Source organism: Lethenteron reissneri, chromosome 46 (assembly GCF_015708825.2).
Source record: "Lethenteron reissneri isolate LAM-NWPU_2019-01 chromosome 46, ASM1570882v1, whole genome shotgun sequence".
In the NCBI taxonomy this organism is placed as follows: domain Eukaryota; kingdom Metazoa; phylum Chordata; class Hyperoartia; order Petromyzontiformes; family Petromyzontidae; genus Lethenteron; species Lethenteron reissneri.
The window spans coordinates 6,637,910-6,650,240 of record NC_083824.1 but is presented as its reverse complement, the minus strand read 5'-3'; the positions used below and the strand labels follow the sequence as shown (position 1 = coordinate 6,650,240).

General features: G+C 47.2%; 1 protein-coding gene across 1 annotated transcript in view; it reads right to left on the bottom strand.

Moving 5' to 3' along the window:
* LOC133354265 (zinc finger protein 608-like) overlaps nucleotides 1-12,331 on the bottom strand; it is a 93,366-nt gene that overhangs the window by 5,050 nt on the left and 75,985 nt on the right. Inside the window, exons 6-9 of the mRNA XM_061570973.1 lie at nucleotides 6,704-7,061; nucleotides 4,009-4,145; nucleotides 2,931-3,084; nucleotides 1,719-1,789 (exon numbers count right to left, since the gene is read on the bottom strand). Coding sequence (XP_061426957.1) covers nucleotides 1,725-1,789; nucleotides 2,931-3,084; nucleotides 4,009-4,145; nucleotides 6,704-7,061 — 714 coding nt within the window. The 3' untranslated portion in view covers nucleotides 1,719-1,724. The remainder of the gene's footprint in view (nucleotides 1-1,718; nucleotides 1,790-2,930; nucleotides 3,085-4,008; nucleotides 4,146-6,703; nucleotides 7,062-12,331) is intronic.

The following is a 12,331-nucleotide window of genomic DNA, read 5'->3' as shown; positions in this document are numbered from 1 at the left end:
CTCATGAATGTGCCCCCCCCCCCGCCCCCTCCCCGACTGGTGTCAACCATATTTGGGAATCAAACTCGGGTTGCCGGGTTCATATCGCAGTGCGCTAACCACTGCGCCACCACTCTCTCTCTTTGACGCACACGCAGAACACAGCTGTTTCGGGGGGCCGGTGATATAATAAGTGTGAAGACGAATGGAAATTGACAAATTAGTCCCATGCATACGGGTGACCTTTTCAAGGGAGATATACTGTCGAGTTAATGGAATCCCGCTCTCCTCCAACACTTTGAATGTTTTCCCTTCAAAATGCGCACTAATAATGCAACAGACAGGGCTCATCATATAATAGTCACCTAATCGTATTTAGTAGAACAGTTATTCTTACCCATACAATCATTAATGAAACATTGTCACCATAATACACATTTTCCCCCCTAACATGTGAATAAGCTGTTAAGAACATTTTTTTTCGCACAGCATTGTCCCCGATGTTCATTGTATGATCTCTATTCTGTTTGGTTATTTAATTAGTTCCGTATGTTTTATTCATCCATTCATCTATAAGCCAATTACTGCCGTACAGCTGTCTAGCCAGGGGTGAATTTAATTTGGCCGAGCTTAGTGTATTCTTACCCTATTATTAGCAACCATGAATCATTATTGAATGGCGGTTCCAATCCACAAAACAGAGGCTTACGTTTCAAACGTATGACAATTTGCGCCGAGTTGGTAAAAGGGCAATTGCTCCGACTGATGCAAATCATGTCACAGGGTAAAATTTAAAGCAAAACAGTTGAAGCGCAGCCCCTACAATTGCTCACACCCCACTGCTGGAAGAGCATCAACTACAGCAAGCTTAAGAAAGCCCCCTCTACAGCATACTTTGGCCTACTCTTTCACACCGGCCAAAACGGAATACCCACAATTTTACCCTACTGGAAGCAACTTTGCCGAACGACTGGAAGTGCTGTTACCTATTTATTCTGCTGGGTGGACGGAGGTGCGTGAGGGATTTTACGAACGTTTCTGCTGTCTCAACTGCTGAGCCGAGAGATAGAACTAGCGACTTATGGATTTGCAAGGCTAGTGTGCTAACCATTACACTATAGCAGGCTGCAGCGGCATCATCATATCACAGGGTATTTCACTTTATAGATGGTGTGCTATAGTAATGGTTTAAATTGTTATTAGGTGGAGATAACATTTATCTTGAACTTCTTTCGCACCATACGTAGCCAGCCGTGCTACTTGTTAGTGATATTAACAAATCACTAACCTATATGCATTCATATCATTGCAATAATAATGTCCTTTGTTGATCCTTGTAGAGAGTGGGTGGAAGGAGTAGTGGTTTGAATATTGTGCTATAAACCCAGCAAATCTGAGCTCGACTCCTGGCCCGCGGCCAACGTAGAGGAGGCCCAGGCCAAAGTAAGATTTCAGTTGCTGCCTATGCTGTGCATCATGGCCAACGATTGGATTGGGATTGCAGCGCGGTGAGTAAACAGCAAACGTGCACAATGATTGGCCCTGGCTCGACTCAACCCATCATATCTCTGAGGTGCAAGTCAACAGTGGCTGTGTTATGATTTAAATTGGACTCCTGCCACAGAAATGCGTAATTTCCACCTCTGGTTCAGAGCTACCAAAACAGAAGAAACCATGCTACATGGCTATTTTGAACAGGTCGAACGTGAATCTAATTTGAGGACAGGAGGCTCACCAACCTTTTATCACCTTTGCTGTGAAACGGTCGCAGATGCAGGCGGCTGTGATAAGACAGGTGGGCCAGATACACCTTCAGTACAACAGCACGCACAAAGTTCACTGTCAGTACAAGTTTCTACAATGCTACCAAGTCCAATTGTAGTCAATGACTGATAGACATGCGTACAGATGGTCACAATGAATGTGTTGTATTTAACGCTTGGGAGCCATGCTCCCAAAATTGTCTCTTTGGTACCAACGATGGTGGCAATTTAAACATTGATTTTAAACTGTATCATCTCCAGTAGATCACACATATGTATGATAGCAAGGCCATCGTTGTAGCGTTTATCAGACTAAGGTTACCGTAGAACGTTTGACAGATACTCTTAGTTTTTTCGGTAAAGTAACGTAGGTAAAAAATGAAATTAAAATTAATAAAAAAGAATTTTTTTTTTATTAATTTTAATTTCATTTTTTACCTACGTGACTTTACCGAAAAAACTAAGAGTATGAATCCTTGCAGTCACATGTTTGACAGATAATATTGTTTTCAACGAAAACTATTCAGATTGGAATCATGTGCAGAATATGACAATGAATATAAAGACCGTGTACAGTAAAACGGACAATGAATATGCTAATCTCTCTGGAATGGTGGACGTTCGTAGCATTGTTCTCCCCACGTGGTACTGACCAACCCCCTTTCGCTTATGGGTTATAATGTGTCCAGTAGGCCAAGGCCTCTGTGTGGAAAAGATTATGGGAAGTGAAACATTAAAAAACACAAATGAGCCCGTGCCAGGCGATTACAAGAATGTGCCCAGCATGGTTCGGATCCGACTAAATTGCAACGGCCGTGGAAAGGCCGCAATTGACTTTAACCAGTGACGCTGTGGTTATAAATATTATTAAAATTATTATTTTTTTATCAGGTGAGGCCCCACCGAGCTATATTACATATTCTTTCAGAAGAGACTAGGCCCACAAATGATAGCTCAACCAAGTGGCTTATCGCGTGGAAATTTATAAGCAGAAGCCAAATTCTCAAAACGCACGGAAGGAAAAAAATCGGAGGGCCCGGAGAAACATCCACACGACCACGGGCAGAGAGACATACGCACGCACACTCCGAATATACAGCAGCAAGGCGTTCAAGGGTCAGGATCGAACCCACGACCTCTTGTATACCAGGCGAGGGTGTTAACATCTCGCCACCGTGGCGCCCACACCTGTGTAGTGGTCGTAGGGGCTGCTGGGGTCGGGGTATCCCGTGCCCTGGAGGGTCATGGCGTGCTGCCGTCTCGAAGGTGGAGGACTCGACGCCCTCTTCCGTTTTTCTCCGCCCGCGTCCTTCTCTTTGTCCGCGGAGGACCTCTCGGCAGCCTAATGTCAGAGGTCGTTCCATGTCAGGACAGTTCGCGACGGACAGATCAACGTCGGCCAGTGCTGTTCGTGAAATTACGCCCATCCTTCTGCCAGATCCCCGCAACTATCACGACTATTTTATTTTACCAGGTAAGGCCCACTGAGCTATACAGCTCTATTCCGCAAGCGACCTGGCCCACAGATGAGAGCTCAACGAAGTGGCTCGTCATGTGGAAATGCATAGCAGCCAAATACTCAAAACGAATGTCGATTTAAAATGTGGAGGGAAAAAACGGAGGACCCGGAAAAAAAAATTCAAGCGCACACCGGGGGCAGCAGGTGTCAGGGCCAGGATCTAACCCACGACCTCCTGTATAGCAGAGGAGGTAGTTCTCGCAACTGCATCGACCTGTTGCAAAGCAAATACTGAAAACTGTTGCAGAGGGAATAGCAGACCTCTAAGGGCTGTTCTTACAGTCTCGTCACCAACATCTGGCATTAGACGACAGCCGCTTGGAATCCACAGCGAACGCCTTTCTCAGTACCATGCCCCTCTCCCGTTATGCCCACCGCACGTGTCCCTCCCATCACAACGTCCTATGTTACACATATATTAGATTTCGGCAAGTGATCCTGTTTGTCAGCCTGCACGCTAAGCCTCAAGTATTGGCCTACGCCATTCTGATCAGCAAAACCGTATCTGGGAATTTTTTGTTTCATGCAACGCATGGATGGCGATTGCTCTGCATGTCTTTAGCCACAATGGTTGCGGAAGGCAAGTGCGATTTTTTGCAAGCGCCTATTAAGGCCAGGAAGACACACGAGCGATGGTTGTGACCAGCACCTCGTCCTGCTGCCTTCGGCAATCCAGTGCTGCCGTTTACACGCCGCACCAGGATGCTTGGCCTTACGGCTGCGTCTAAACCCGAGGGGGATACTTACGCCTGGCGATTTTCTCGACTTCTGCGGTTCCATCTTCATGCTGAACATTCCGTCGCCGTGTCGCTCCGGGTCCAACTCTTCACTTCCCGGCAGCTTCCCATAGCTCGAGTAGTAGAGGTTTGGTGGAACATAACCCCCTGAATGAATAACGCGTACGCACATTGGTCAGTTCAAAGGGGCACGTGTGAAAAAAGAACAACAACAACGGCGTGTTAAAATAAAATCCGCGAGCTTTTAAACGCGCGTGGTTTCCGTTCACTGAAAGAGAGAGAAAATGTATTCAGAGGTGCTGGACAAAAGCCAAAGACATGTGGGGAAGGCAGCCAACGATAGCGCAATATATTTGGCTCTACACTGGGATGTGCTTGGCCGACTATGATTAAATGATTTAACATGTGGGATTAAAATCAGAGTGGCCTGCGAAAACAAAACGTGTGCAATGGGTATAACACATCCATTGATTAACGCTGCGTTATTACATTTCACGACCGCAACAATGGCACTTCCCGTCAGTTCCTGTTAGGGTCGTAATTTTGTGCCCGCTGCTGTATCTGGTGTCATCGTGTTGAAATTCACAATATCATCTTTTTTCGAATTGATGACTTCAAGGAAGAGGGGGGAGGGGTGGATGCCACAGAAGAGTGAAATGAAGACGAAAGCTCACGATCATTGGCTTCCAATTAAATCTGGGGAACAATTTAAAATAACGCCGCTCGCATACAAGGCCCTTAAACGGCCTTGCACCATTTTACATTCACGTACTGTCACAACCTCTCCGATCCACCGATTTACATCTGCTCCGAGCCTATGCTTGCGTTGCACAAAAACTACGGAATGCCCTCCCCTCCCCTACCACCAGTGGGGAGATGGGCGAGGTGACTCGCCGCGATTAAGTCTTCTCTCAAGACTCGCCTGTTTTGCCTGGCCTACACTTCCCGTGTGTGACCAGTGGACTCTGAGACTTTGCAGTATTCCATTTCCTAACTTCGTGCGTGGCGCTCCGAGATCGTTGGATGAATTGCGCCGTATAAATGTAAGTCAACGTCATGATTATTATGACGGGAATAGGGCGCAAGGGGGCTTTGAGCACAAGACCTGCCATCGGGCAGAGTGCTAAAGAAGAAGAACACACTAAACGAGTGTAGGAAGCTGAAGTTTTGGAGCAATGGGCCTTCATCAGAGAACAGCGAGAAGAACCACGTGGCAGAGAGAATTGCTGACTTGCGGTTGGAGGTGACAACTTCATACCGTGGAGCTCCAAGAAACGGAGACATTTTAAGAGAGCCGGCAAAAAGAAGCGTTGTAATTTGATGACGAACGTACATTTTCATTTTTGCTAAATATAATTCACTGCGTTTCATGTCACAGGTAACAGAGTCGAGGCCATCGACGCTGCACTGGAATGCGTGACCTCAAGGGAGATCTGTCAAAAGCATATTTGGTAACTCGCAACACGTAAACTGCGGCTACTGAAACGTTTCTTAAGTTGCCGTATATAATAAAGCATTTAATTAAAAGCACACGCGATGTGTAATAAATAATAAAGGCTGCTGCCGCATTAGGTGTGGCAAGTCTGTAACTCTAGATGCAGCTTTCAGCTCAGCTCAACTGAATGGAAACATTTACATTTTTTAGAGGCTATTAAAGCAATTTAAAATAATTAAACGTAATTTACAAAATGCTGCGGTAATTGCAATTAACAACAATTAAGTGCCCCGCCAATAGAAGCTGGTAAGGAATTGCATGGACACGCCGATTCGACTCGGCATATTGAGCTAAACTAATTGATGCTTAGATTGTAAGCGAAATGTTTGGGGAGTAACATTATGCACCTAAGCGCATTAAGTCACTAGCTCACACATCAGAAGACCGTTTCAAAAGCTATGTACTGTAGCATGTATTCAAGTAGGCGCTGATGTTGTAAACTTTATAGAATGTCAATGCTGTCTATGAACTCTGCAGGACCTCATCTGTCAGTCAGCGTCTCCCCCCACCCCCACCCCCCCCATCTGCGTCTCCCTTCCCCTTGTCTGCCGCATGCTTGCCTCAGCTGCTGTCGAACATCTCATCCATGCCTTTATCGCACACCTCGACTCCTCTACTGTAACCCTCTCTCCTCCACAGCTTCCCCCAAAATTCCTCAACTTCAACATCCAAAAAGGATCCAATATCCCACTGCCAGCCTTCTCACCCACACCCATCGATGGGGACCACATCTCCCCCAAACCATCGATCACTCCACTGGCTCCAAATCCAGTCCTGGGTCAACTGCAGCAGTGGTTGCAGACCTCTCTGGACCTGCTGGCCACTGTCAATCCTCAAAACGTATCTGCGAACTATACTGGGTGCTCTGTACATAAATAAATATCACAGATAGCTGCAATAGATCCGAAGACTACTCCCCATGGCGTTGTACACCACCAGGGCTCCAGGTTGGGAAACAATGAACTACAGGATTTTCCCCTCACCATCTTCAAAAGGTCCTCCATGGACTACGTCTTGTTCCTCACCTCACTCTACTTCCCCCCCTTCACACTCTCTCTGCTCCAGCAACCAAGGTCTCCTGTTGCTTCACTGTTCTCTCCGACCATCAACCATCATCAACACCACGATTCGTAAAGAGGTGAATAAACAAACAGAGGATTGCACGGACGAACTGCCCCGCCCCGCCGAAGGGCCCACTGGCCAAACTCACCCGTGTAGAAGTGCATCATCATGGGAGAGAGCCCGCGGTAGGCCGGATGGCCCGAGTCGCACATCTGCCCGTACGAGGCGGGCATGCCGGCCTGCAGCGAGGGGCTCAGGGCGGTCGCTTGCGAGGGCCGCGGCAGTTTGCCCTGCAGCTCCCGGCTATGCTGCCCCATGCCACGTCCGTCGGGGGCGACCGGCTCCGTGGGGCACGCGCGGAGCAGCGAAGGGCCCTTCCAGTCGTGCTGCTCTAAGCTCACGTCGGGCTCCTTCTCCGCACGCCTCCACAGCTCCTTCTCGGCGGCGCGCTGCCGATCCAGGTACTGGCTGTAGTAGAGCTGCTGCCAGCGATTCATCTCGTATTCCTGTGCGGGCGCGCACGCGGGGAGGGACCGCGCGTTTTAGAGTTTTCACAACAAAAAGGCCCCCCTCTTTCTTCCGTGCTAATCGGTATTGAAAAAATAATCACGAAAAGTATTGACTAAAATACATTTGAACAAAACCAAAAACACCACCACCACCACCACCGCCGCTTCCATCATTAGACGTGGGCAATCCAGTTCCGGATGATGGCCTCAACCCCCAAGCCACTGCCTTCTCTCACGATCACGCAATCGTGGGAAATAATCCGCCGATTTGTATCGCTCTCATCTCCTTGCTGAACGCCACCTCCCCCCCCCCCTCTCAGATGCATCCCATTCGATATCAACGACTGTGTGAACAACAGTTAAAAATCCACGGAGAACGGCTGCTGTACCCAACAGCCACGTGATACAGTAGGAAGATGGCAGCACAAAATGCAAACCAAGGCCATGTCAATGCGCCAAAACATAACCATTTTTTCTCGATTTGAAGCTTTCGTGACTGCAAGGATTCATACTCTTAGGTTTTTTCGGTAAAGTCACGTAGGTAAAAATAAATAATAAAACAATAGAAATAATAATAGAAGTACAATATTTATTATTTTATTTCTATTATTATTTCTATTATTTATTTTTACCTACGTGACTTTATCGAATAAACCTAAGAGTATAACCATTTTTGGCAATCCACTGCTGGATAAGAGTCTCCCCGTGCCGAGCGGTTCGTTGGGGCGTTATCAGACAATACTTCACGACGCTGTTCAATGCGAGTTGGTAAATCCAGGGCGTGTAGATGTGGGAGCATATAAGTATAGTCTAACAATGGGTTTTTGTCTTCTTGGTTCTTTCGGTAAAGTCACGTAGAAGGGAAGTAATAAAATAATAAAAATAAAACATAATAAAACAATTCTCACGATGTTTCGGCTACAACGCAAGCAGCCGTCTTCAGGTGAAGAATGAGACACTACCAAGCTAGGAGCTTATATATACGCTGGGTTGGAGGTGCATATATATAAGCTCCTAGCTTGGTAGTGTCTCATTCTTCACCTGAAGACGGCTGCTTGCGTTGTAGCCGAAACGTCGTGAGAATTATTTTATTATGTTTTATTATTGTATTACTTCCCTTCTACGTGACTTTACCGAAAGAACCAAGAAGATGAATCCCTGCAGTCACGAAAGCTTTAAATCGAAAAATGGGTTTTTGTTTTTCTGCACCGCCCTCTGTGGCCCAGCATGTAGCGCCGCAGCAGCCTATAACATCTGTCAAAAACGGCAGTTGCCCATCCAAACATTACCCAGGCTTAACCCTACTTAGCTTCCGAGACCTGGTAAGTTTGGGCACATTCCGAGTGGTCTGGAAGTGGGCTCATGAATTAAACAGCGACATTGCTACTTTTTTGTCTTTCATATTCAGAAAAGCCACACATACCAACCACTCATCCTTGACCTGTTCACTGGCATATTTGAGTGCATTTTTAACTGCTATCCACTCATACATTTGTGTTTTCTCCAGATCCTCCGACCAGTCAATCGCTCAATAATGGAATTTGCCAAACTTCCGAACACAGGGCACTGCTTAAAAAAAGGTTGAAGACTCAGTGAGGCCTTCCTGTATAGACAGAGAGAATTGTGTATTATTTTTTAAAGACTAATTCTTCGCAAGGATAACTCCTCTGGAATGCTTCGCCGATCCCTTCATTGAGCATCTTTGCACGTGGCAGGAAACCACACAACGGAGCAGGAGAAGACCTCACGTGCACACAAAATTTGGGGGGGTGGGGTGTGTGGCGAATAAAGATTCACAGACAATATGCCAATACACGTCACATACACAATTCAATAAAGAGAGGGGGGAGGGTAAGTATTAGCCAGCCCCCACCGAGTCACAATACTCCATCCCCGAGCTGAGCGTAGTCCACGTAAACATTTTAAACAGGGGGCTGCTTTTGGTCTTTACAAGTGGCGATAACCAGACGGGCTTTTTATTTTTACATCACCAACCTTGCAGCGTGACATCAAACCGACTGGCCCGGACGCAAACAGCTGTGCGTGCATATAATGGTGTTTATTTTACTCGCTTTACTGCCAATTCCGCCCCGCTGCCATACATTTAAGCAATCCAAACAGAAACGGCGGCGTTCAGAGTCGCTTTCCCGGGAACAAAAGGGAAGCCAAAATATCCACAAATCAGTTGAGCTCGCAGCCAAAACACTCCCCCGAGTAGCCTGCGCGGCTCCTAAGCCAGAGCATGTCACAGCGTGCTCACAAATCCACGCGTCGTAAAACTCCCCCCCCCCCTGACCCACTCCCCCACCAAAATCTGCCAGTCGCAATATTGTAGCCACGAATTCCTCGTCTCTGACGAAGAGCCCGTTGCTCTAAATCTTGACCTACTAATGTTTTGTTTTTTTTCAGGTACGAGCCAGCGATGCTGCGTGTCGTGTTGATGTGTTCTTGGTCCACGTTTATGCGTCACTGACAAAACCCACGCAGATTCCCCCCTCTACATTTAGTTTTCTTACGGCAAGTTTTAGTCCGCGCGACGTCCGACTGCTGTTTTCTTGCTTGCGAAGGAGCGGTGGCGCAATTATTGGCGCGAATGCAGCGATGGACCCGTTGACCTGAGTCTGTTACGTGGCCACGGCTAACACGAGTCGTGAGCAACATCTAAACTGGTCATGGGCTCCTCTTCACCAACTGGCACTGGCCACAGCATTGTGAAGTACGGTCAAACCACCACCCACAAATCAATATGACATGGGGAGCCCTTATTCCAGCAATGGACTTAACAAGGAAAGCAAGTACTTAATTGTTTTTGTATGTCCTTGTTTGCACAGATTTTCTCTGGATACTCCCATTCCCATCTCCAAACTAAACAAAAACAATGCGGACCTGGCCAAACATCCAAATGCAGGAGCCTCCTGAAAGATCATTCATACTCATAGATGCTTTTTGAAAACAAGAATATCATTTGGCTAGCCGTTTTGTAGGATTCGGACAAGCCAGTTTTTTGTTTTGTTTGATCAATGCTGTTGGGTTTTTGACCACAACCCCTATCAGGCCTCACATAGATTACTACCTAGCAAAAGTGTATCCTCTTGAGCTGGGTGACTAGGCCAAAGGGGGGTGGTGGAGAAGAGGGCCTTGGAGGGAGGATGTGGGGAGTGTAGAGTGGACGATAAAGAGATGGCATGGCAAGGGACGAGGGCACACGTGGTGTGGCGGTGTAGGATCTGTACGATAGACGGCGAGATAAACGACCTTTATTTATTTATGAGCAGGTAAGAGCCCATTGAGAGCAAGCCAATCTTTTTTTTTCTTTTAAAGGCAGACCACAAGGGTCAATCCGTTCTTGCGCCGGGCTTGTATTACCCAAGGCACAGCAGCACATGTGCGCGGAAATGCATTGCCCCAGTGGAAATGTTTGTGTCCGAGAGACAGGGGAGGGAGAGGGTTGGGTTGGGTTGGGTGGCCGGGAGAGAGAAAAAAACACAGCCGACGCTAAAAATAAACCGGCGGCGCATTTATATTTATATTTGTGACTTTCAACCGGCAAATGTGAAATAGGGTCAGCGTGGAAGGGAATTTGCGGCATCGTGGCGGTGAATTGCCGCCCCTTGTTGTGAAACCGAGAAAGGCCGGCTCATTATTTCAATTACGCGCTCAAGAGCGTTGTCGAGTGCCGCTGTGCGCGCGCACAAACGCGATGGAGACGAATCCTGTTGTCCACGGTCCTCGCGTCGCAGGCGCGACGGCTTTTATCCACACGCACCGATAGATCTGTGAACGCTTGCATTATCCGCTGGTTTTACACCTTACGAGTTTGTCCGAAAGCGTCAAAAATGGATTAGGGCGCAATCCGATTGTCTTTCCGTCGGTCCTCAAAAGATGGGATCATGGTAACCATCGTAACGACGAACCAATGTAAAAAACAAAACGTCAGTCCAAAGTTGTAAGGGAGACAAATGGGGGGGGGGGTGGGGGGCGAACTGATTCAAGGGTTTAAAAACTCAGCTTGCCAACAGCGGGTAAAAAGCCTTCACAGCCAAAGCCGTGATGACATCACGCGCACCAAACGTGCCCCCCCCCCCCCCCCCGCTAACAATGCCACGACGTGCGGTGTCCCACACACACACACCATGAGCGCGAGTCGGACGCCGATACTGGTCGCTGGGATCGACAATTAAATCGTTGGGTGAAAATAAAGCGCAAAAACCAACGACTGACGCCATCCTCTGCTTAATTCATCCAATTATAAGGGGGCTATTTTTTTCCATGTTCCGCACTCTAATTTGGAGTTAGAGGAGTCAGCCAAAAAAATGGCGGATAACTTCCGTCCTACTATCCACGAATTTCAACAGGTAAAGTAAGGGGGCTTACTTAGGACGTGTCAGCAAATTTCGTCCTTTCATCTGCCACGGTGGCCAACATCGGTGGCGAGCGATGTATCCGAAACAGTCCCCCCCCCATCAAACCCACACTGACCAGCATGGCGAAGTATGGTGGAGCAACTCCCACGACTGACACGGTTGCAGGGAGGCCTCCATCTGCATTACCGTTATGTTGTATATTATGATGCATGTATATTATATTGCAGGAACAACGCGGTGTAGGAGTATACACGCCTCTTAACGTGCGCATTCGTAACCAAACCCAATTCTATCACGTGGCCTCTTTACCAGCACAGCAGATGCTTTGCATTGGCAAGTGCAGATTACATTTTAACAAAAGCAGAGATTGCTGACTCGCAATACAGGTAAAATCAGAATCTCCAAACTTATGTATTTGTCAATGTCTCCAAAACGTTCTGCCAAAACTCAATGTAAAATGTACTATCCGTTTAGCAATTGGTTAGCTGCTTGAACATGCGGATGTTACGTCTAATTATCTGGCAGATACTGCGTTTGGCAGTGGTGCACAGGCAAAGATTACAAAAGCCTCACATTCATCAATAACGCGGTGGCCTTAAAAGGGAATAAAATTGATTAAATAGACTAAATGATTCATGTGCCGTGAAATCAGGTCACTGCCCGAAACGTTTCCTATTATATATTTGTATTTTAAGGTAGTCGTGTGTTGACAACAGAGCTGTGCGAGCTATTATCACGGTGATATTTAGGGCAATGGATAACACCACACAATGGCCAAACCTGCCACTTATGTCAACGGTAATGCCGCGGAAACTACGGCCTTTCTCGTGCACGTCTATGGTTGGGGTCTAGGTACGGGTGAAAAAGAAGGAGAAGTCCAACACACAATGCACAAGAGAATGG